The sequence below is a fragment of the Dermacentor silvarum genome, chromosome 6 (assembly GCF_013339745.2).
Source record: "Dermacentor silvarum isolate Dsil-2018 chromosome 6, BIME_Dsil_1.4, whole genome shotgun sequence".
NCBI lineage: Eukaryota > Metazoa > Arthropoda > Arachnida > Ixodida > Ixodidae > Dermacentor > Dermacentor silvarum.
In genome coordinates this window covers 30,004,366-30,026,844 of record NC_051159.1, presented here as the reverse complement: position 1 = coordinate 30,026,844, position 22,479 = coordinate 30,004,366, and the positions used below count along the sequence as shown (strand labels likewise).

General features: G+C 44.4%; 1 protein-coding gene across 3 annotated transcripts in view; it reads right to left on the bottom strand.

Annotated features, from left to right (window-relative positions):
* Positions 1-1,859: 1,859 nt before the first annotated feature.
* Positions 1,860-22,479, bottom strand: part of LOC119455364 (segmentation protein cap'n'collar) — a 152,834-nt gene continuing 132,214 nt past the window's right edge. For all 3 annotated transcript variants that reach the window (XM_049668725.1, XM_037716750.2, XM_049668724.1), the window contains 5 exons: positions 17,226-17,341; positions 16,204-16,320; positions 14,914-15,169; positions 5,381-5,640; positions 1,860-3,709 (listed from right to left, as the gene is read on the bottom strand). In XM_049668725.1, the coding sequence (XP_049524682.1) occupies positions 3,404-3,709; positions 5,381-5,640; positions 14,914-15,169; positions 16,204-16,320; positions 17,226-17,341 (1,055 nt within the window). In that variant the 3' untranslated portion in view covers positions 1,860-3,403. The remainder of the gene's footprint in view (positions 3,710-5,380; positions 5,641-14,913; positions 15,170-16,203; positions 16,321-17,225; positions 17,342-22,479) is intronic.

Below are 22,479 nucleotides of genomic sequence, written 5' to 3'. Positions count from 1 at the left end.
TTGTTGTTTCAGTCGACAGGCGAGTGTACATAGCTGAACTGCACCAAATTGCATATCACAAGCAGCTAGTCTGCGGCACTCTTCTGCACGTCACATTCTTCTGTGGACACAATGAGCAATTCGGTCCGTCACGTGTACCTAGTTGATTTATTCATAATATAAAAGTAAGCAGCGACAAACTTTCGTGGCAGTAAGACGACGCGAGAGGCCCAACGACCACAAGCTTTTTGTGTAGTCCGCGGCAATTTGGACTAGTTGCACCAATGTTTATGCACAAGTTTTTTTTTAGCACAACTACAACAACAAGAGCGTTAAAACATGAAACTTATACAAAACAAGTGCTTCTTCCCTTGTGCACTTACGGGCGATGCAACACATGCAATGCAGGGCCTATAATCATAATTAAAAAACAAAAAAAATATTGATGTGATTTCTGCAATTGACCTTTGTGCCTGCTGTCGATTGACTTGCCCATGTCGCGCTATGTTCTATTATAACAAGATCGTGCTCCCTTTCGCTCCTTTCCGATGCAGAAATACTCGGTCCGTTCCAAATAGAAGCTTGCTTCAAAACCAGTCAGAACTCTTTTCATCATGTATGATTTGCATACTATGAAGCTTGCTGTTCATCTGACAATTTTGCACTGCACTATGATTAAGCAGTGTGGGTGCATCATAAATTAGCTTTCCTTAGAAAAAAATGAAAGGGCGAGCGCATGTAATTTGTGTACCCACTGGGCATGCAAACATAGATGACACGAGTACTACAGGGTAAGCATACAGTATCAGAGGACAGCTTCTCAAGTTTCGTTTCTCAAAGCTTCTCATGTTTATGCATAACAACAGACACGAGAAGCGTGACACTCCCACTTGTGTTATGTGCCCTTCCATTTTTTTTTTTTTTTTCACAGAAGAGGTATAAGCAAGGCTTTCCATGAACTTGCATGACTTTTCGCAGCAATAGGCAAGAACATTTTTCATGAAAACTGGGACAAGATTTTGTAAAACCTCTTTGCATTGTTTTTACCCTATGTTGCATGCCGCCATACTGAAAGTGTCCTTTGTAGCGTGTAGATTTCAAGGGAGAATGTAACCACAGGAATTTTACAACATACAGCTCTTCTTGAAGTTACCTATGTGTCTTATGCATGCCAAAACAACTCGCAACAGGCACTCTTCAGAGTCTTCAAATACCAGGCATTTCCCTTCCTCTCCCTTATCAAAATTGATTTGAAACTTTCAGCCTCAAATGACTGGCACCACCTTTGTTTACTTAACTGTATTGCATTAGTGTTTCTGAACTTGCTAAATCTGTAGCAAATGTAAACAACCTGGAATCCAAATGCGGCACCTTCAGTTTGTGCTTTTTCCACACTCCGTCATGATTTTGTTAGTTTCAGCTGTACTTCCAGTTCACTGCTTGTCCAGACAGCAGACTACCATACGCCCTTGTAGCTTTTGTCAAGACTGCACGGGAATGCAATTACCTTTCCACCAAGCCCATGATGCTCCACTCTGATCCACCGCGTTTTACCACCGTTCAATCCCCTATTTTACTAAAAACTAACCCATCTGTCATGTAACAGCCCATTCTTAAAGCATTTTAGCAGTAAATCAAAAACACCTTATGCAGGAATGACCTCCAGACACACGCAGGAATGACCTGAGAACACACCCTAAACGTTGCAAAGAAATCGATCCATCAAGCACTGCCCAAGACAAATGTGTCTTGGGTCCTTACAATGAAGAGCTTGCTAAATTATTTCCCGTAAGACCTCCGTATAAACACGATGTTTTTGCCATTGGTTTCCCGCCTACACCGCACAGATGGCAGAAACATCAAGCAATGCAGACAGTTCATACTCATCAACAAAGTTTATTAGAAATGAAACTGCATTCTTGACACAGAATGAGTGTAGTAACCAAAGGACACAATGTGAATCACACGGAATAAATAATTCATTCAACTTGTGCAAATATAAACTTTGTTAAACCACACCAGCACGCAATGTCCAGTAAGGCTTTAGCTTACAAGACTTTCGTAGCACAAGTAGTTTATTGCACAAGTTTGCACTTCAGTGTACATCTCCAGTAAACTCAACATTCCCTTGAGAGCTACTAATGCGATACTTAAAAAAAAAAAAAAGGAAAGATGCTATTGTTCCTTGCATGACTTAGCTGGTCTGCTGTACTCAAAAAGGCACAAATTCATTTCTTTCACAGCAAAGCTAAGAAACTTTTATATTTACAATGCAACAACCTAGCGCCGTGGAAAACTACAAAGCCAAACAGTTTGGTTTTTCCTTCACTCTAACACTTTATGGAGACCCCAGAAAGGAAAAACACATTTACAACAGTTGGCAGTAGCTTGAGACCAAAGCCAGGTTTAAAGAAAGAAAAAGAAAGAAAGACACAGAAACGTGGTGACTGCCCTTGGTCCTCTTCTGCACATTCAATGCACACAGGCGCACACAGTTCACCCATTGTCCACTGAGCACACCTCCGCAGCACTTGAAGGAAGTGTGTCGTTGAGCGTCATCAAATCACAAGTGTTGCTTTCTTCATGCGTGGAGAAAGGAATACAGTGGCTAGAAAGGGTGCCATGGCAGTGACTGCAGAGGCACAACTGTGCTTTGTGAGGGGGTTCTCATAGGAAGACTCGACGACACATTACTCGTAGCACCAACCTTGCAAAACGGGTATGAAGATTGTTGCAGCTATTCCTCACATTCACGAACTGCACCTACAACCAAACGATCGCTGCACTGACCGGTCATCACAAGCATTTGTCTAGGCGCTAAGGTAAGCGTCCATAATGCAAGTGTAGACACGAACACTTGACACTTCCGGAGGATCGCTTGACAGGATGCGGTGGTAACTATGACCGAGTGGCTGCATGAATATATCCCCCTGGCATTTGAGAACACCAGCATAACTTTGCAACCGCAGCAACTGTAACATGACAAGGCATGGGCTGCAACTCTCGAACATTCATTGGAGGTCCTCAGAACTGACTTGCTACTGAACTGCAACACAGAGACAGGTGTAAGTATGTCACAAAACAATAACCGTCAGCAATCTTCTCTGCATTTCCACTTTTTACCACTGCACAGCCGCTACTTTCCTGTCGGGAAAGCTACTCAATGCTGAAGCACACATGGCAATTCCCAACAGAAGACTACTGGGCGTACAGCTTTACACAGAGGGAAAACACAAAAGACTAATGGCAATTACTGTTACACGGCAAAATTACACCCTTAAGGTGTACTTTGGGGGGTCTCATTTTGTAGCACAAAGAACTCGCAACCTTTGGGGCATTAAGCAATGGCTTCCACCAAGCATGGATATGCGATTCCGAAGGCCACTGGCCCTTTTCTAGCCACTGTACCAAAAGGGGGCCTGCCTCACTCATCACTCTCCCACTTGGCGTGCATCTTCTTTTTCAGCCGTGCCCCAGTGTCCGTAGGCGAGGTGGCAAACGATGCTTCAACATTGGCGCACTGCTGCAAAGTGGGGCTCAGGGGCCGCGCGGTGTGGGCAGCCAGCAGCTGACAGAGGCGGCTGTACTTGTCACGCCCCAAGAGCCGTTGCGCGAGCAGCTCCTCGTGCCGTCGCTCCAGCTCTTGGCGCTCCAGGTGCAGTGTCTCAACGTCCTGTTGCAGAGAGAGAATCTGGTCCAGCTTGCGCTTCCGGCAGTTCTGCGCTGCCACCTGGCGGGAGAAGTGAGAATGCGACACAGGTGGGATCAACCCCAGTAGAGGACGACCATGACTACACAGCCAGTCAGTCAAATCTTGTGCTCCTATGCCCACTACACTGTTCCAAGTTTAATGCGCTCATTCTAATGAGCCGGTTTCTTTAGTGCATGCACATATGTGCGGAAAGATCAGTAAAAATTAACTTTTCTTGTTTTGAACATCACCTCTTATTGATTGAGAAAAATTTGGGATGTCGAGGGGTCTTGATTTTTATTGACAACCATATGCAGCCAACAGACAATTATATTAGATTTTGCATATGCAAATTCAGGGTGTGCAAACCACTGGGCTCACAAAAGAATGCAAAAAGGTATGCAAAGAACCCCAAAAGAGTACAAAAGAATCCAAGTCCGGTGTGGCACTTTGTGTATATAAAGGTCCCTTTGGGTACCCAAACATGTTTGAGTACTATGCAAAATCTAAAATCCCTAATGAATCAAGGAAAAAAAAATTTAGCATTTTTTACTAAAACATAATTACAAAGAAGGCTTAATTAAATTTACTGCAGTCAAACTTCATAACGAACATGGGTATAAGAAAGTAAATCTGAAATGTTTATCACCAATGGCGGCACATAGCAAATATATGCTTATAACAAATACTGCAGGGTATATTGAGCATATTTTCATGTCAAATATGACTTCATTAAAAACTATATTTGACTGCCTAAACTTCACAACACATATTAATAACCGAGAAATAAAAGTAAGAAAAAAACAAAAAAACAATTGCACCGTCAGTGGAAACCGAACCCACAACCTCCACATGAAGCTATGGTGGTAGCCACTCCTCTATTCACTTTCTTGGCCATTTGTGCACATGTATTCACAACCTAGCTTTAGAAGTGCTATCCAATGCCTGTCGTGGCTTTGACAGTGACCACCAATTAAAATGCAGCATCGCAGCACGTGTTCTTAGGAGCAGGTAACTGGCCAATAAACCTTTGTATGCTCCCTCAAGGCCTAGAACTGAACCACCCTCACTATGCAGTGAGCGAGAAGACAGAGTAACAACTTATTTTTTAACAACTCTATGAAGCCTGTTGGCTTCAAATGAACTAGCCCCTCGTTTCACTGCATCATTCTTGTTCACTGCACAGGCTCACTTACATTTTTTTTTTTAATGAACGCTTTTCTCCATTTTACCTCTGTTTTTAAGTTATTGTTCGGTGCAAGACGCACCTACGGTATCTGAAATATCTTGAATGTTGTCGCCACTTCTATAGTGAAAGAGAGATGTCTAATCAAGTTGCACATGCAATGCGAACAGTGTTGTATAATCTCAAATGTACTTGAACACCAACGATTATAATGGAATCAATGAATGATGTACAAATAGCGGATGGACTTGAACTACGAGATTAGATTCGAAGAACGATTGTACTCGCTGCTATCGTGATTTGAGTGCTGCTTGACTGTCTGGGCACCAAGTTTACCCAATAATGAGTCGGTTTCCTAAACAATTTTGGCAGTGCCTATCTTTTCACACAACAACAATGTGACTTTGAGAAAGCACACGACCATGTGTTTACTCGTTACAAAGATGTTTCCGGGGAAAAAAAAAGAAGTTCCCCGGCACCGTTCGGCAACGCAGTGACATGTAAGTGTGGTGACAGTAGTATACCTTGTTCTTGCCGCGCCGGCGAATGTCCCTGATCAGCGCCAGTTGTGCCTCTGTCAGCTCGTATTTGGCGAGTCGCTCGTTGAACTCGTCAATTGGCAGGTCCACAATCTCGGCGTTGGACAGGGGCAGGTTGAGCGCTCGCGCCCGCTTCTCATCCCGCGATGCTCGCGCATGTCGTTGCTCCTCTGTCTCGTACGCCAAGCCCATGTTGCCCGACGTAGTCTCGTCATCGTCATCCTCCTCCGATGATTCGGAATTTTCTGCACGGAGTTCGCACAAAGTGCACATTCAGGCACACACAAAAACGAGCTGCAAGGTGACTGCAGCCCATCATCAATGTGGCTTTCCAATTCCCCATGTCGCCACCCAGATAGCTCACTATATTTAAACAGCCATGTTTCCATTAGGTACTCTCTTCCAACTAAGACAAAAACCTTGTCATCATCTAAGATAGTTTGGTAACTCACTAAAATGTCATTTACAATTGTTTTTTCTTACACTGTGTGCTTTCAATATATGGATTTTTTGCTTCTTTGTAATTTTTTTCCCTTGGTGATGTATAGAAGTGTATGTTTTGTTAAGCATTATTATTTTTCTTTTTCCGTGTGTTCTGTGTCATTCTTTCATATTCTGCAAGCTTGTTACACATTAGGTCCCTTTATGCAGTTTTATTGTAGCACATGAAACTAACCACTAAACAAGAAACCTGAACCAAAAACTTTTTACCAATGTGCACCTGATGTTAATGCAGTAAAGCTTCACTTTTAGGAACTTCATTTGAATGAACATTTAAGTTGAACAACGATGTATAAAATCCTCCACGGGCATTACAGTTTCAGAACTCAAGTGAGAGGCAACTTTCACTCCTAAGAACATCTTTCTAACATGCCACCTATGCAGCGTTATTTTGCCTGAATAACGAAGCTGCTGGGAGGTAATACTGCTCAGTGTCTCCAACTGTTACACCGTTGCTATTACGCTCAAGTACTTTGCCCAGGAAAGAGGACAAAACAGGTTCAAAAATTCATCCTCTTGTGCTGAAACTAATCATGTACAGCCACTGTCAGACCTAACCCGAACAATGAAGCCACACTTATAGTCATTTAAAAAAGGCACAGGCTGCAAGGAGCAAACAATTATTTAGCACATTCAAGGGAACCCAATTAGAAATTTCCTGCACCCTCCGACCAGAAAGCAAAACTGTGCGACCCAGCGCTACAATGTTTTTTTTTTTTTTCTGGGTAGATATTGATGAAACTTGCCGAGAGAGAAATAACTCTTTATTTGCTGGCAATTTTGTGGGGAGGGCCAACCCTGCCTAGAAACTTATTGAGTTCACGTATTTCAATGTGCTAATTTAAGATACACATTGAGTTCTCTTGCCGGATAAATACCTCTCTAGGTAAAAAAAAAAAGCAAAAGCAGCTTTTTGTAACTTGCAAAAAGGTGAGCTATTTACTAAACTATATGTGGTGTAATAACGACTGACATACAAAAATGATGTTGAATGATCAGAGTTTGCAGTGCTACAAGAATGAATGCTCCGACTGATTTGAGACAAAGGTATAACATGTCAAACTTTTTGAAGTAACAACCCATAGTAACACCCAGAACCAATGATTACTTTTTAAAAATTCTGTAATAATATTTGTTAATGTTATAGGCCTACTGCACATTGTATACCTTTCTGCCTAATTGTCTACCTTTCTGACAAAAAAATAATTCTCATGATACGATAAGTATAACTAGAGATATCATCACTCTTGCACTGCGACACCATCAGAAACACTGTTTCGAGAAAACTATTAAAAAAAAAAAAGATTTCACGGCATATTCATAGTGATTATCATCATCATCAGCCTATATTTATGTCCACTGCAGGACAAAGGCCTCTCCCTGTGATCTCCAATTACCCCTGTCTTGCGATAGCTGATTCCAACTTGCACCTGCAAATTTCCTAACTTCATCACTCCACATAGTTTTCTGCCGTCCTTAACTGCACTTCCCTTCTCTTGGTGATTATAGCAAAGGCTGAAATCAATCAATTTTTCGATTCCAAAGAGCAGCCTCCGCCCTTTAAGGCATGTTCTGGTTCAGTATGATGGAAACTGGACACACAAACTGACACAGTTATTGGGTGCTATGTCAGACGAGATGCTTCAAGGGATGCTCTTTCGCTCGGAGTCGCCGGATGGAAGACAAGGCTGCGGAGCGGAGAGCACAGAAGGCGGCGCGCGCTCGCAGGCAGAATCCCGCGGTGAGAGCCCGCGAGGCCACGGCTTCACGACAGGCAGCGCGGCGGCGGCGCGAAGACCCCATAAGGCTGTTTCACATGGTGCGATTTTGCACTGCGATTTTCGCAGCTGCGATTTTCGCAGATGCGAAATTCGCAACGGCCATTTCACATGGTGCGATGTCAACAATACGATTATGCGACGCCCAGAGTTGCTTGCTGCCAGATTTTGTCGCGCACGCCGCATAAATTCGTTTAATGTAATGAAAAAGACGTGCGCGTTATAATATAATTGACCTCTCTTTCTTAGGACCAAATAATACGTGCGTTTTGTAATTTAAAAACGCTTCAAAGTTTAGTTTGTTTTGGAGTGCGCAACAGCGGTTTGTGAAGTTCAATACGAGGAGAAATGGCGGACATAAACAGCTGTTCGCTGGTGGTCGTTCAGCGTTGTGTGCTGTCTCGTGTGTGTTTTATGCCTGTGTCGTTCTACCTGCGGTTAAACAAATTACAAGAGGACCTATCAACAAGCCCCTATCGCTGTTGTCATCGCATATGCAGTATTCGGAATTCGGCTGCAGCGGAGTCGTCATGTCAACGCAGAGACCCTCGCGCTACCCGTGATTAACGTCGCTTCTGAAAAACGGATGTGTGTGTGTGGATGTGTGCTCGTGATTGCGCATTAGCGGTTCCTGCTCCTAGCAATATTCTTGCACCAAACTTAGCAGCAAGCACCAACCCAAACGCTCACGTCTGCCCCTGAACAAAGCCGCAAATGATCTGTGTGTAATTACTGAACGTGCAATGGAATTTGTGTTGTGAACGTTTATCTTAGCGCCAGCCTGGCTCGTCCGTCTCGGCGCCTGTGCTGTAATTATTCATACAAGTGCTCTCTGAATATTTCGAAAGGCGTAAAAGCCGACACCACATTTTTTTTTATTTATTATTATTTTTTTTAGGAGCTGCAGTCACTAGTGTACGTAGTATCGTATCATTCTGGCAGACATGGGCGTCGTCTATTTTCTCGTCCTGTTTCTTGCGCTGTTAGTGTGCTGTGAATCTGTATCAAGAAGCTTAAGTTAATATGCTGCAGTACGTAGCGCAGCCGCGTAGCCACACGGCTAACATTAAAATACCTTGTTAGGAGTACGTTTGTTTGTTTAATAACAAAATCGAACGCTAAAATTTTGTATTCTTAGTGGCAAGTGTAAGGTAAGAAGCTATCGAAACTATCCGCTAATGGCATGCGTGTGCTTCTACCTGCTTCAGCACGTTATCCTTAAAGTGAGGCTGAATACCCCTGATAACCAAAAACATATGCAACTGGAGCAGGTGCTATGATTCCTTTCCTGGAAATGAAAGCCAGCATCCCAGTCTGTTAAGCTAGTCATGTACTTAACCTATATTAGACCAATGTCAGAGCATGCTAACTGGAGCCATTTCAAACTGGGTTATTTGACCAAAATAAGAAAGTGCAAGGAAAGTGTCAAGGTACAGTCTAATCTGGTATTCCCGAACCGATTGTATTGGCAAAACTTTATGCCTCCCTGAATTGCCTGCATTAACCCAATGCTGAAAACAGGGGAAGCTGATTCCCTTTCTTGCTGCTGAAAAGCTGCTAGAATCTCAATAACAGACCACTTATGTTCTGAGAGAAAGTGAGGAGCACTGACAATATCTCTAATCTTTTGTATGAGCCTTCACCTTGAACGTAAATGGAATAAAAATATTTACCTTTGCAAGCCTCAGAATCCAAACATCCTCAAAATTTTGAGGAGCCACATTAAATTTTTGAGATACAGACAATAAAAAGTGTGCCTAAGTACAAGTGCACACTGAACACACTTGAGTGGTTGAGTGGCCAGCTGCGAATGCAAAAGCGTCCATAGCTGCTACCTCGAGGTAACTGCTAGGTTGCACGTGTGTTTCTCCTATAGCCCATGTACCTGGCAAGGGGAATGGTTATACGTAGTCCTGTGCTTTTTCTTTTTTTTTTTCAATAGGTGGTGGCTATCTGATTCCATCTGTTTATGTATTTATCATTTGTGTCCATCTTATGTGCATGTGTTTGTGTCATGTTCTGATTGTTATACGTGCAGTGATGCAAGCATCGTTTTTTTTAATATATTGCACTACAGTCATTTATTAAACTTTGTGTTGAAATGTACAAAATGTGGCCGCCCAGTAATGACTAGGACAGCCAGCAGGATTGGCAAAAGATATGATGCAGATCCAATGCACTTGCTTGAATCGACATGAGGCGAAGCTTTCACGCAACGGTCAGTTGAACTCTAGAAAACTAACTGCAGTGTTTACAGTTGCCCTTATTTCACCCGATGCAACACGTACTCATAGACAATGTTTGCTTATTCACCGCACAGGTCACATAATGTAATGTATGCATAGCACGGTGAACTAACTCAAACGTTGGCTCACTAAGACTTCGAACTAACCGTGAGTCTGAGTTCGTTTGAGCCTGACTGAGTAGAATTTTGGTGAATACGAGTAAGAGCAAGCTCAGTTGAGTAAACTTTTAGTGAATATTGTCATGTGGTAGTCAGGGAAAGCTGATCCAAGTATAATTTTAGTGAATATGAGTCAAAGCAAGCTCGGCAAGTAGATTTTTGGTGAATATGACTCAGTGCAAGCTCACCTGAGTAGAATTTTGATGAATATAAGTCGGAGCAAGCTTGGCTAAGTAGATATTGGGTGAATATGACTCGGTGCAAGCTTGCCTGAGTAGAATCTTTGTGAATATTAGTCAGATCAAGCTTGGCCAAGTACAATTTTGGTGAATATTAGTCAGAGCAAGCTCGGATAAGTAGAATTTTGGTGAATATGACTGAGCAAGCTCGATTGAGTAATGATGGGATATGGTTATACGAGTTTATGCAGTAATACATGTAAGTGCAGACTCATTAGCAACATTGCCTCCATCTTGATGCGCTATACCTACGCCTCGTGATGAGTCTGCACACTTTATGAGCTGTGGACATGCAAGACCCACCCACACTTGAAAAGATCCTATCATTCACAGGAAGGAATGCAACCGGCTGACTTCACTGCACAATTTTGATCTGCTTTTCTTTAATGTGTTATCTACTACTTATAAAAACCAGATGTCTGCCTGCTTTTCGCATTATTGCATGTGTTTTACAGGAAGTAGAGACAGAGAAGCAAGAAAAGGCAAGGATGTTTATGGCTAAGTAGTTTCTTAGAGTACTGCGATATGTTACAACCAGCATAAACAAAAGTAATTCGATGCACTGAAGTAAGCGAAATGTGCAATTACCTTTTAATGTGAGGGTTAACACAGATGCAGTACGGATACAAAGTCTGCAACACACTGAAGGTTTATTGGTTTTTTTATTCAGGAGAAAAATGATGCATCAGAAAAATGAGAAAAGAACTGTTTAAATATTGCTTCGAAAATAAATTGGCAATACTGCTTATTCCCAGTCAAAGCGCGAAATATGCTATTGTAGAACATTCATTACGATATCCAGTTTGCACGTTCGCTTTGCGTCTCGCAGCGGAAGTAACAGAACCTTGAAATGAGATAATTCATTGGGGAAAATGCGCATGAAAGCCCTAACCAACTGACTGCAACTAAATGGTCGCGCATATAGCGTGACCTATTGACCACAGCATTTGTCCGTAGTTGCATATTCTTTAAATTGTTCCGTCCGTAAAAGCATACCGCGATAAAACTGGCGTTTTCGTATATCGCGAGTTGTCTCCAGAACCAGAAAATTGGGACGACATCCGAAGGCCATGCCTTACCGTGAGGGACACCTCGTAGTATTTACCAACTCGCAGCGCGTGTGAATAGCGGAAAATCACGCAAAAGTACGTACTATCAGCACCCGAAGCCAACCTAAAAAACAGCGTCGCCAGATTAGCAACGTAGCGTGTCAACAAACTCGTAGAAATCACAGAACCGAATCTGACCTACGAGTTTTTATCTGCACTGTTCGCGTGTCGGTGCTGATGGTACGTACCGATTGCGCAATCCAAGGCTCCACTCAATTAGTTGCACTGTTCGAGGCTCGTTGATCCCATATTTATAGACAAAAAAGTATCTATAAACGTTGCGTTGAGCGACCGCCGCCATTTTCCAAAACAGACCGCGAAATACCTCTCGGCGCAATTTCGACGGGAAAATCGCAGCGATTGCTGCGACGTTGCGACGCTGCGACCAACCGGTTGGTCGCAGCCGAAAATCACAGAATCGGCCCTGCGACTGCGATTTTCGTCGCATGCGACGGAAATCGCACTTCCGGTGCGATAATCGCAGTGCAAAATCGCACCATGTGAAACGGCCTATAGTGTGAGAACGAGAGGCAGAAGCGGCACGGCTGCGGCGCGAAGACTCAGGCGTTCGCGAACGCGAAGCAGCGGCGTTATCCAACCGTTATCCCTTCATTTCACGGACCACAAAGCCATGGTAATGAAGGGACTCCGCAAACCAAGCATCTAAGAAGCGTCTAAGAAAATAAAACGTATACACACACTGTTTCTCACGTGTTTACTTGATCATATACTGGGCGAATTACTCGGAGTATTCATGGTTTACCGATGATCCCTCCGGAGCTTCGCCCCATCATCATCATTCACCTCGTGGATATGTTGTGATTTTTTTCACTGGGAGCTCATTTATGCCAATGGTTTCCTGTTGGTCTTGTTCTGTGCACCATTGAGGTGCGACACCTTCATTGCCACTGGCAGCACTCATCTCACTTAAGCCCCCTGAATAAACTAAAGCTAGCAACATTTCTCCTCGCCTGGCCTCTTCTTCTCGCCACACGCGTCTTGCGTCGCCACTCGCCTTCAGCTAGCTCCTTTTGATTGCAGCTATCTCACTGCATGGCAACGCTGATCATCATGATCGCAGGATTCACGAACATAGCAATCGCCGCAATCGTGGTGCTACATACCGCGATCAAAAGCAACTCTCATGACACTGGTGCAAGTCAAAACAAAAAATAAAGAAAACAAAAGCAAGGCTGGCAGAGCGCAGACACTCGTGCGCTTGTTTCTGCAGAAACGGTGTGAGCGCAACCACATGACTCCGCTCCACCAACAGGGAGGCGTGGATAAGCTCCAGACGTCCTCACCTGCCCTCACTCACTGGCACAATAAAAGAATGTCGCTACTGTTAATTTTATACTCAGGGGCCTTTATTTTACCAGCAGCAGTCACCATGCATTGCACCAAAATATTGCGCAATAAAACCTCGTTAATTCAATCTCCATTCATTCGGAAAATTCTAACTCTCCCTCTGATCCTGGTAGGCCCGCATAATGGCATCCAACTCTTGTTGATTCAGACATTTTTGGCCGCACATCGGTTAATTTGGATAACCCTGGAAACGCGGTCCACGCCGCAAATTTGCAATGCAAAAGAGCAAGAGCGGCACTGGTGTCCTGCCGAAATGAAGCGAAGGGGTCTGCATCAAAAGTCATCGGCGTAAAACAACAGGAATACCTGAACGCTTCACGCTTATTTGTCCTTATAGCCCTTATTCTAGGGTTTTCCGCTGCGCTTGACACCACATTAAGCGTGTAATTTTAGAACTGCGTAGTCGCAATCTGTGTTCACGTCAATAGCCACCACGGTTGTCCGCAGCGGTTGCACCTAACAGTAGGCACAACTGCTGCGGACTTTTTCTGTATTTTGACTCTGTGCACACGTCGGCCGCGTGCCTTTCAGAACTGCGTAGTCACCATCCGTGATCGCTCTGATCATGACCATGGTTTCATCCGTAGCAGTTGCGGCAAACAGTAGTTTCGTTTCGACTCGGTGCGTGTGCTGGCCGTGTGGAGCAGTGGTAGTTTCCTTTTGACTCTGCAGTGCGTACACGATACCGCAGCCCACACACTGGCATCAAATCCCATGGCTACATCGCAACAGATGGACGACCTGTTACCTACCAACTCAATGACGAAAAAATAATTGAGATGTGCGTGCAGTAGCAAAAAGATGCGCGTCTTGCGCCCCGCCCGCAATGCGAAAGAAGCCAATGAGGCCTTTGCCGCTGCGACTGCTAATTTGTCATGAGATTACAAGAGTTCCAGCTTCTGCACTGTTCTTCTGAAAATAGAAACGGGATTGCCCGATTCATTCGGTAACTAAAATCATGTTAATGTAGTGAACATTTGTTTACTGTTTTCTTGATGCCCTCAATAATTAGACATTCGGTTAATTCGGTATTTTTTTCCGGTCTTGTGAAATCCTAATTAACGATGTTTTACTGTATTGCTTATCTGAGGGATAATGCCTCGCCAATGTTCAAGGTTTAGCGGGTGGGTGCATGATCATGCAGTTCATCTGTGACAATAAAATGGACAACTGGGCCAGTTGGTAAGGATTCACTATAAGTATGGCAGCACCTAACACGAGAAGGACCAGGAAGTAAACAGGATGGGCACTAACTCACAAGTGGGCCCAGCTACACACAATGGAGCTTGAGCCAATGCACGTATGAAGAGCGAAAAAAACACAAAAGTGGAAGGGAAGTATGCTATCAATAGCTAGCCAAAACTTATACTCCTCCATATGTCCACCCCGTAAATCTACCCTCTGCACATAACTCACGTGAGCTGTCAAATTGTGTGTCATCCGAATGCTACATCTTTCCGTGACTGCTTTTTTTCCGTTTTTTGGCTCCTTTCTGTTCTATTATGTATATCTTTTTTCTTCTTCAGTGAGCATGAATGAATTGGCTGCGGCTTTCCTATATTCCCTGGCACATACTCAGAACAAACTCAGTTTCTTTATCACGGAGGGCCACAGAAGGTTAAGCGACACATAAGTGTCCCCCTTTCTTAATAGCGGTCGTCCTTGTTGTTTTGCACTGGCGTACCCATAATGAGTTCCTCTGTGGGAGCCACAGATGTCTCTTAGCAAGCCAGCTTGTTGGGGGCTGCTGGGCCTGTATTACTATTCAATTATTACATACAATAAAGTTCCTTCTCATGGTCCAGCTGTGCTTTGACTACTTGGCCCACACAAATGCACTCCTGCAGCAATGCACATCAACCCCTGTGCTTTCTCTGTCTGCTTTTCTTTGGACGCGGTGTTGCGCAAACCACGAATGTGCTAATACACTGATCTGTGCCGGATCATGACTTCCCGGGGCTTAGCATCAAGACATGCTTCATCATGGAGAGCGTTGCAGCCACAGCTTTGCCTGTTGCAACTCCCGCTGAATGCGACAAAACAACCTTGCCCAATTAGCGGTTCCAGTGGTGAACTTTTCCTTAGCATTTAATGGTTCAGGTGTACCAAGAACACTCACCTGCTGCGGCAGCTGCTTCAGCCGCAGAGTACGAATGGTTGTGGCGAACAAGAGAGCTGACGGGACGGATCACCAGCCTCGGAACTGTGGGTACTTCAGGTGCAGAAGGAAACAGGCTGCTGGGCGTTGGAGCGTTGGGTGGAACCACGGCCACTGTGGCGCCGCCAGGTAGACGGCCCAAGGGAGTTGGAAATGGCAGCGGGGGCTGCTGCAAGCAGGGGCCCCCATAGCCACCCAGCATCGTGTCGTTGTCTCCCTGGAGTAAAGAAACAGACCCAGTCAGCAGTGATGAAAGCAAACTATACATTGCACATGAGGGTAAAGGTACTTTATAAGGGTCTTAACATGAACTTGTTGGTACTGCTTCATGACAAAAAAACAAGACAAGACTGTCCTGTCTGGTATTTCCTGTCCCGTTTTTCTATTGCTGTATTTTTCACCACAATGGAGTGCATCGAGACACACCGAGGTCACCCCCCCCATGCCTTTAGGAGCAATGATTATGCTATCGGTTACCATGCAAACATTCTCAAGGACGTGATATAGCAAAATATTAAACAGCCACTCTTATTATGAATAGAGGCTTTCTAAGCAAGAAAAGACGCAAGAAGGAAAGATGGGTGGCAATACTGCCTTGAAGTTCCCACACTAGCTCCTCGTGATGTCATAATTTTGACAGCATTCACGCAGGGCTAGCTAATTGCTTATCGATAAAATAAAGATTACACTGCATGCCAAAGGAACTAAACTTTGCAAGTGTCAAGGACTCTTCCTGCACTAAAACAGCCAAATTAAGAGAAAATGCTTTCAAACCCATTGTGTCCTGCTGACATACAGAGGCTGTGGTTTCAGCACAAAGTTAAAGCAGAAAGTTTGGTCCATGTATATCTTTTTATTTTTCTTGGCTAGTTATGAACCTTTTCCCAATAAATGAGTAAACACACTTCACCTGTCTAAGCTAATTCAGCATTGCTCTCTTATACCTGCCAATCTGTGAACATGAAAATTTGTAAACATCCCATGAACACGACACAGTGGAGGGTATGTGTGTGTAGGCGGGGGTGGGGATTCACTCGCACATACAGCATACCACGCGCGGCAACGATTTCATCACCCTTGGACTTTATACAGAACCTCATGACGATGCCGACAGCAGAAATGCGCCTGGAGTGTCCATACAATTGCTATCGCAATAAAATTTGCAAAGTTTGCAGGTATGCATGTCTAGTGTTCCTCTAAACTATATTCCAACCCCTCGGCTCCCATCCAAAAGTAGCCAGTGTTACTTACCAGGCCTGGTCGACGCCCGAACAGTTTGTACTTCTTTTGGGCCACCTCAAGCAGCCGCTTGGCATCGCTCTCCGCATCGGCATGTGATGATGATTCCGAGCAGGAGTCCAGCCATTCCTGTACACAGGAAGCCATAAATTGTTACCCAACAAGCACAAGGACATTCTCTCCCTTAGTAGTATGTACTCTTTGACAATTCAGTGCCACTGGCTACTCTCCCTTTTCCTTATGTGCCAAATACAGTCGAGCGACTCTACAACGAAATGATCTGTATAACGAATGACCAAACCCACCGTTTCAAATGAACTGCAACTGGATGACACCTATCTTTTTCAGAATGTCTCACAAAGTGATGTGTTATGAGAGGAAGGGGGGGACTTGCTAAAGTGCTAAAGGCAAGAGCCCACTACAGGATCATAAACCAGTGGTGCCAGCAAGCACCCAGACATTCATATTCTACTGCTCTTTTTATCACACACTTCATATAAATAAATCAAGAACCACTTTCACAGAATATGTGTAATCAGAAGTGTCTAAAGATGCATGTTATGGCAAAAGGCTGGCAGCTTAGGCTGGTTATGAAACATAGTTTATAAAAGGAAAAATCATTTTTAGTGTGCAAATCCTATGAAGAAAGAAAGAAAGCGACAGGACAGAGCGCACCTAAGCAAACCATGCTATGGGTTTCCAATGCGATTGTTGTCTTTACCGCTCGTGATGTTGAAGTGTAACATTGGCATAACAAATTGTAAATTAGGCACTTTAAGGTGTTACAGAACAGCATCATTTAGCAGAGCCTATAGCTGCTAAGCCATGAAAGCAAACACTTCTGTTAAAATGTGTAGACGGGGCAGGCGCTGAACCTCCAACAAAACTAAGCTCAGCACTCATTCTACTGACTTTCTTGTCTTTCGCAGGTGTTCCTTTGCCGGTTGTTCTCCTGTTTGCGACATTCATAAGAGACCAATGAGAAAAAGCTTGTAAATATGCACAAGCCTCTCAGAAAACATTGCTGGACTCACATGGTCTTCAGAAAGCGAAGGCACCCGTTCAGACCCCATTGATGACACGCCCGTGTCACTGCTGTTGTCCATGCGATCTTCTGCCACGGACAGCTGGACAGGGTAAGGTGCTGAAGCTGTTGCGGGTAGAAAGGAAAGCATGAGTAAGCAACAAATTACAGCAATAGGGTGCAACGGGAAATTCCCCAAATAACTATTCTTTCAGGGATGATTAGTTGCACAACAAACTTCCTTTACTTGGGCAAGATAAAGAAAACTTAGCATTATGCCTTTTGAATATATGGGTGAACATTTTTGCTTTTGCTAACTTCTCTTGTAGCAATGAATGTGCGAGCACTAGTGAACACGTAAATAAGCATGCTGGTCATTGTTTTATTTAGGAGGAAGGGCTCATCCCCCCCCCCCTCGTTTTTTTTTAACGCAAAGCTTGCCGAGGATAAGCAGACATGTATAATTGTAGACAAGTAGACATGTATAGACACTTACTGCCTGTGCCAAGGGAGATTACTTTGTCTGACTCGTCATCGTACAGTTAGGAATATAAAGGCATGGCAGAAGCATTTTTCTCATTAGCATTCTGTACACCAGAGCTTCCACATTTCTTCCACTTTACAGGTAAGCAAACATGACTGATATGACTGCAATATTGTGAAAGAAAAGCTTTCGTCCATATTTTGAACAGGGCAAGAACATACAAGTGGGCAGATGACACAAGGGCTGACTGGCTACTGAAGGTTTTATGCGGGACCTGGTGGCACATAGTGAACATATTGCACATAGTGGAACATAAACTGAGCACAATGCATGCCTGACGCCTCTTCGCTGAATTCATGACCACCATGACTGCTTCATTCCTAGGCATCTTCTGTCACGCTCGGTTTGTCCCACTATACACAGCGCATTTTTTTTTTTAGATCATACAGAATTTTAGTATATCGCCTCTGGTAGACAGGGTAATTGTGGTCTTTCAGCTGGATTACTCGAATCGGCAGACAGCACGAGAAATAGAAATGCATAATTGACTAATTAACCAAAATGCATTAATTAACTTTTACTTTACTGCAATTTTCAAATTGTAGCTGGTGAGGTTGCAAGGCATTTCTACTTGGAGTGATTACTGCAAATGGCACCGTTTTAGAGATATGCACCGTCAAACTTGCAGTAAAAAAAAATTAAAACAAAAACAAAACAAAAAAAAAACACTGTTGTTCCACTTAATATTTCTAAACGGGCATCATCCTGAAAATTCGTTCCAAGTGGATGCACCTTGCTAACTCATATAATTAGTCATATGTAAGTAACATGTAGTAATCCAGCTCAATCAATAAATTTGTGCTGTCTGCCAGAGGTGATTTAAAAATTCTGTATGACCTAAAGAAAGAAGAAGCAAAAAAAAAAAAAACAATGGGTATTTTGCCATGCAGTATGTATATATTCGCAGACAACTTTCTCTGGCAATAAAGGGAAATCTATGAAGACAAAGCGCGCACAAGTGAGAGCCTTCCTGAAAAGAGTCCCGCGTTTTAATCCACATTGGTTTAGGCTGGGGAAGAGAAAACAGCTTATTAGCAACAGTTAAATAAGACAGAACACACTATTGAGTGTAAAAGTTTACTTATTTTGCGTTTTTTTCCTTCTGCATCGATTCAGCGTCTGTTCTGAGCAACCAAAAGCACTGTCAAACGCTGCCGGACTACTTGGCGCAGTAACACATGTGCAGCATTCATGCGTCTGTAGCTTTTCCTTCATTGCCACAGAAAGTTGTCCACGAGTATAGGGGTCCCTTACGCTACAACTAAGACGACTTGAAGGCAAAAGCCCGAGTCAGAGTCAGAAGTGGTTTTATTTGGGCACTGAATGATTTTCAAAATTTGTGTATACAGAAGGAGGTCCCATAGTCGGAGACTGAATCGGGACCTCCTACAGTAGTTAATGTAGCAAAATTAATTAAAGCACTGACCGCTGCTAACTCAATGACACGACGACCACTTTTCACGCTTTGTGAAATTTCTTTTGACATTTTCTTTATTCACATTTTCTTACACTAAGCAGCATCCTCACTAAATTCCACATTTTGCAAAGTTCTTTTTGCAAGCCATCCTTATTTTACCAAACTCTGACCATGACTCAGCATTTGTTTTTTGCAGAGTCATGGTCACTCTGAACCCATATTTTGCAGTCATTTTTGCAAGTCATCTTTTATTCACTAAACTCGGAACGTGACTCAGCACTTTTTTGCTGAGTCATCATGCCGCTGAAACCGGAACTTAGTAATTTTTACAAGTCATTATGTTTTTTTGCAAGTAACCCTTCCTATGATTCACCAAACTCGAACCGTGACTCTGCACTTTTTTTCTGAGTCACTCTCACTTGGACCCTCAAATTGGACCCCTTGATTCACTCTTCATTCACACTTGATTCACCTTCATTCATTCTTCATTATCTTAGCTCAATCTCATCATTACCTTAAGTTTGAGTCCTATCACCCAACCAAACCCCTTTAATTCAATATAAATTCACTCATAATTCACCTCTGTACACCCATTATCACCTCGGTTCACTTGCATAATCATCCTTCCACCCTTAATCGTGGTTTTGTGCGCATTATCGTCTCTTATCCTAAGAGGACCATTTCGTGTCAACGAAGCGGTTTTGAAACTGGCCTTGAAACAGAGACACAGAGACCTCACCGTGAGACATATAAGGCTTGCACCTTAATAAAAGATCCTTCAGTTTCTGGTGAGCACTTATGGTGCCTGCCTTTTTGTCGCTGTTTTCAAATACGGAACTTAACCAACTAGCCCAAGCCAATACACTATTTGCTTTCTTCCCAAGGGAAAGGAAATTAACATTCTCTAAAGCTTAAGAGGTAGCTTTAGCTTGGCCCCAACTCTACTGCCACCTATTCAAATACACGTAAAATGCAGAAATGCTTTCCCAAGATAACCCCTGGACTAATTTTAATTAAACTTGTTCATGCATTATTACAGTTGGAAATTTTTGGAAATGAACGAGAGATGGGACAAAAGTGGCACACTCATCGGCTGTTTATCTCAACTGCACTGCATTTAGGTACTGTTTTCCGCCTTCACTGAAACAGGAAACGCCACTTGTCAGCATGCACATTTTCTGGCCCCCTCTTTGTAATACTGGCTCATGTGTCCTGTCAAGTGAGCCAAGTGCCTTTTTAACCCTGGCTCGTGGCCAGACCTACCTGACAAGGGTCACCATATTGGGCTGGTGCTTGTCCAAGAATGTGCTTACACCAGCGCATTAACATGCAAGTTGGTGCATGTCTGGAGTTCTTTCCCTTTCGCAAGCTATCTCCCTTACCTACTTCTCGAAATCCGCCCCAAGTCATTGTCCGTCACAGAAAATGATGGTGAGATCTCGTTCAGAATCCTTGCATATTTCATGTAATTCTGTTTCTGGGTAGCCTGCTGACAAGAGTAACATATGGGCACTTATGAAATAAATTTTGAGCTGTATAACACTGTCTCTGTTTAACTTGAACTTTCTTTAAAATCACCGTGTTGTCAGCAAAGCAGCTTTGGAACTTGTTAGTAACTGGACTTCACAATGAATTGCAGTAATAAGGTGACCTTTGTACCACTAAGTTCTCATCGTGCGTCACTCTGACAAGCCTGCTTCGATCGATAAAGCAGCACATATTTTTGACACCCACGTTCCCTCTCACCGGGTTTCCAGTTTGGAGAGACGGAGGGAAAGAACCGCGACATCTGCCCTCTTTAGAGTGGCGGCCTCGCGCGGCTGGCCCGACAAGCCTGCCGGCCCTTATCGGAGAAAGGAAGCCCTGCATACGGACATTCACACAGTGCGTGCGTAATCCACGACGCCATCACCGCCGGGCCGCGAGTCACGTCGGCAGCGCGGACGACCGATCGCCGATAACGCCACGCCATTTCTTGCCTCCTCCTCCTCCTCCTCCTCCCAAGCGGACCAGCAGGCCCTTGTGCAAGCGCGAGCGATAAGGAGGCCCTGCCGACGCATCGCGGTCCAACGCGCCGCGGAAAAACAGCGCTCGCTCCTCGCCGCGTCAACTCCGAGCGCCCGCGCCGACGGCAGGGTGCCTCGCCCACCGTAGCCACAACGCTGCAAAACCGAAACGAGGGCTGCGATCGCGTAGCTGTCCGTTCGAGCGCCAAATGCGAACGAGGCATGGTAGCAGATAGCGCAAAGCTGACACCACGAGTTGCCCGTGCTGCTCATTTTTAAACACAGTTCACGAATATTCTATTCCTTGTTCTTTCCTACACGTCAGATCCTTCTCGCTGCACAAGTATCGAGGAGTATTTTCCCTCGATCCAGTTTTTTTTTTTTTAATTACGCCCCATTCGGTGAAAGCGTGCTATCGATTTCGGAAGCTTCGAGCACAACGGGACTACTTCTAATTGCATTTCCAAACACGCGCCGTCGTCAGCAGCATGCACAAATGAGACACGCGGTCTGCTGAGACGAAAATTCGGCAGCGGTCGCTACGATAGCTGGGTAGGTGTCGACGCTTTGCCTTGGGAGGGTGTGGTTACCCTAGCGTGGTGCCACACAAGGGCTGGTCTATCGGGGACCACCAAACGGTTTTATCCTGGTCGGCACAGCAGCTCCATCTCTGTTTGCAAAGCGAAAGCAATGCTAGTCCGGGAAGAAGCACGTCAACTGGCATGCGGATGTGCGCGTGGTTACGAGTACCATGGGCCGCGGTCGCGTGACGCCGATCCCAAATAAACAGGGCGAGATAGCCTAACTGCCCAAAGAGAAAGACGGCAGAATCCAGCGATGTTATGCTCCAATACAAGCGTGCACTTATCGCCGGTCCAAAGGAAAAGCCGATAAGGAACGGAAAGAGGGAGTGCTCAGGTCCCAGCGACACGGTGCGAGGGTGCCCTCGGGAGGGAAAACTTCCGTGGGACGGCACACGCCTGCGCCTACAGGGTATACCTCGCAGCTGGCGATATGAACAGGCCTGCACGGAGATGGCCGCTCCAGCTGCAAAGCGGCCGGAAGAGGTCGTAGCTTGAAGTATCTGAATATGCGTGTCCCGCCCTTGGCGGCCATTAGCTGGCTTCGAACCGCGTGCTTCAGGAAGCGAAGTCGGTGAACAACCAATGCCCGCTTACGAACTAGGTGATAAGTGGTACCAGAGCTCTTCTCCGCGAATATAAAATTTTTCATCCCAGAGCTTCAGGCTATCAGCGGCAAATTCTAACGCGCGTTTGACGAGTATGCAGAGCCGTAC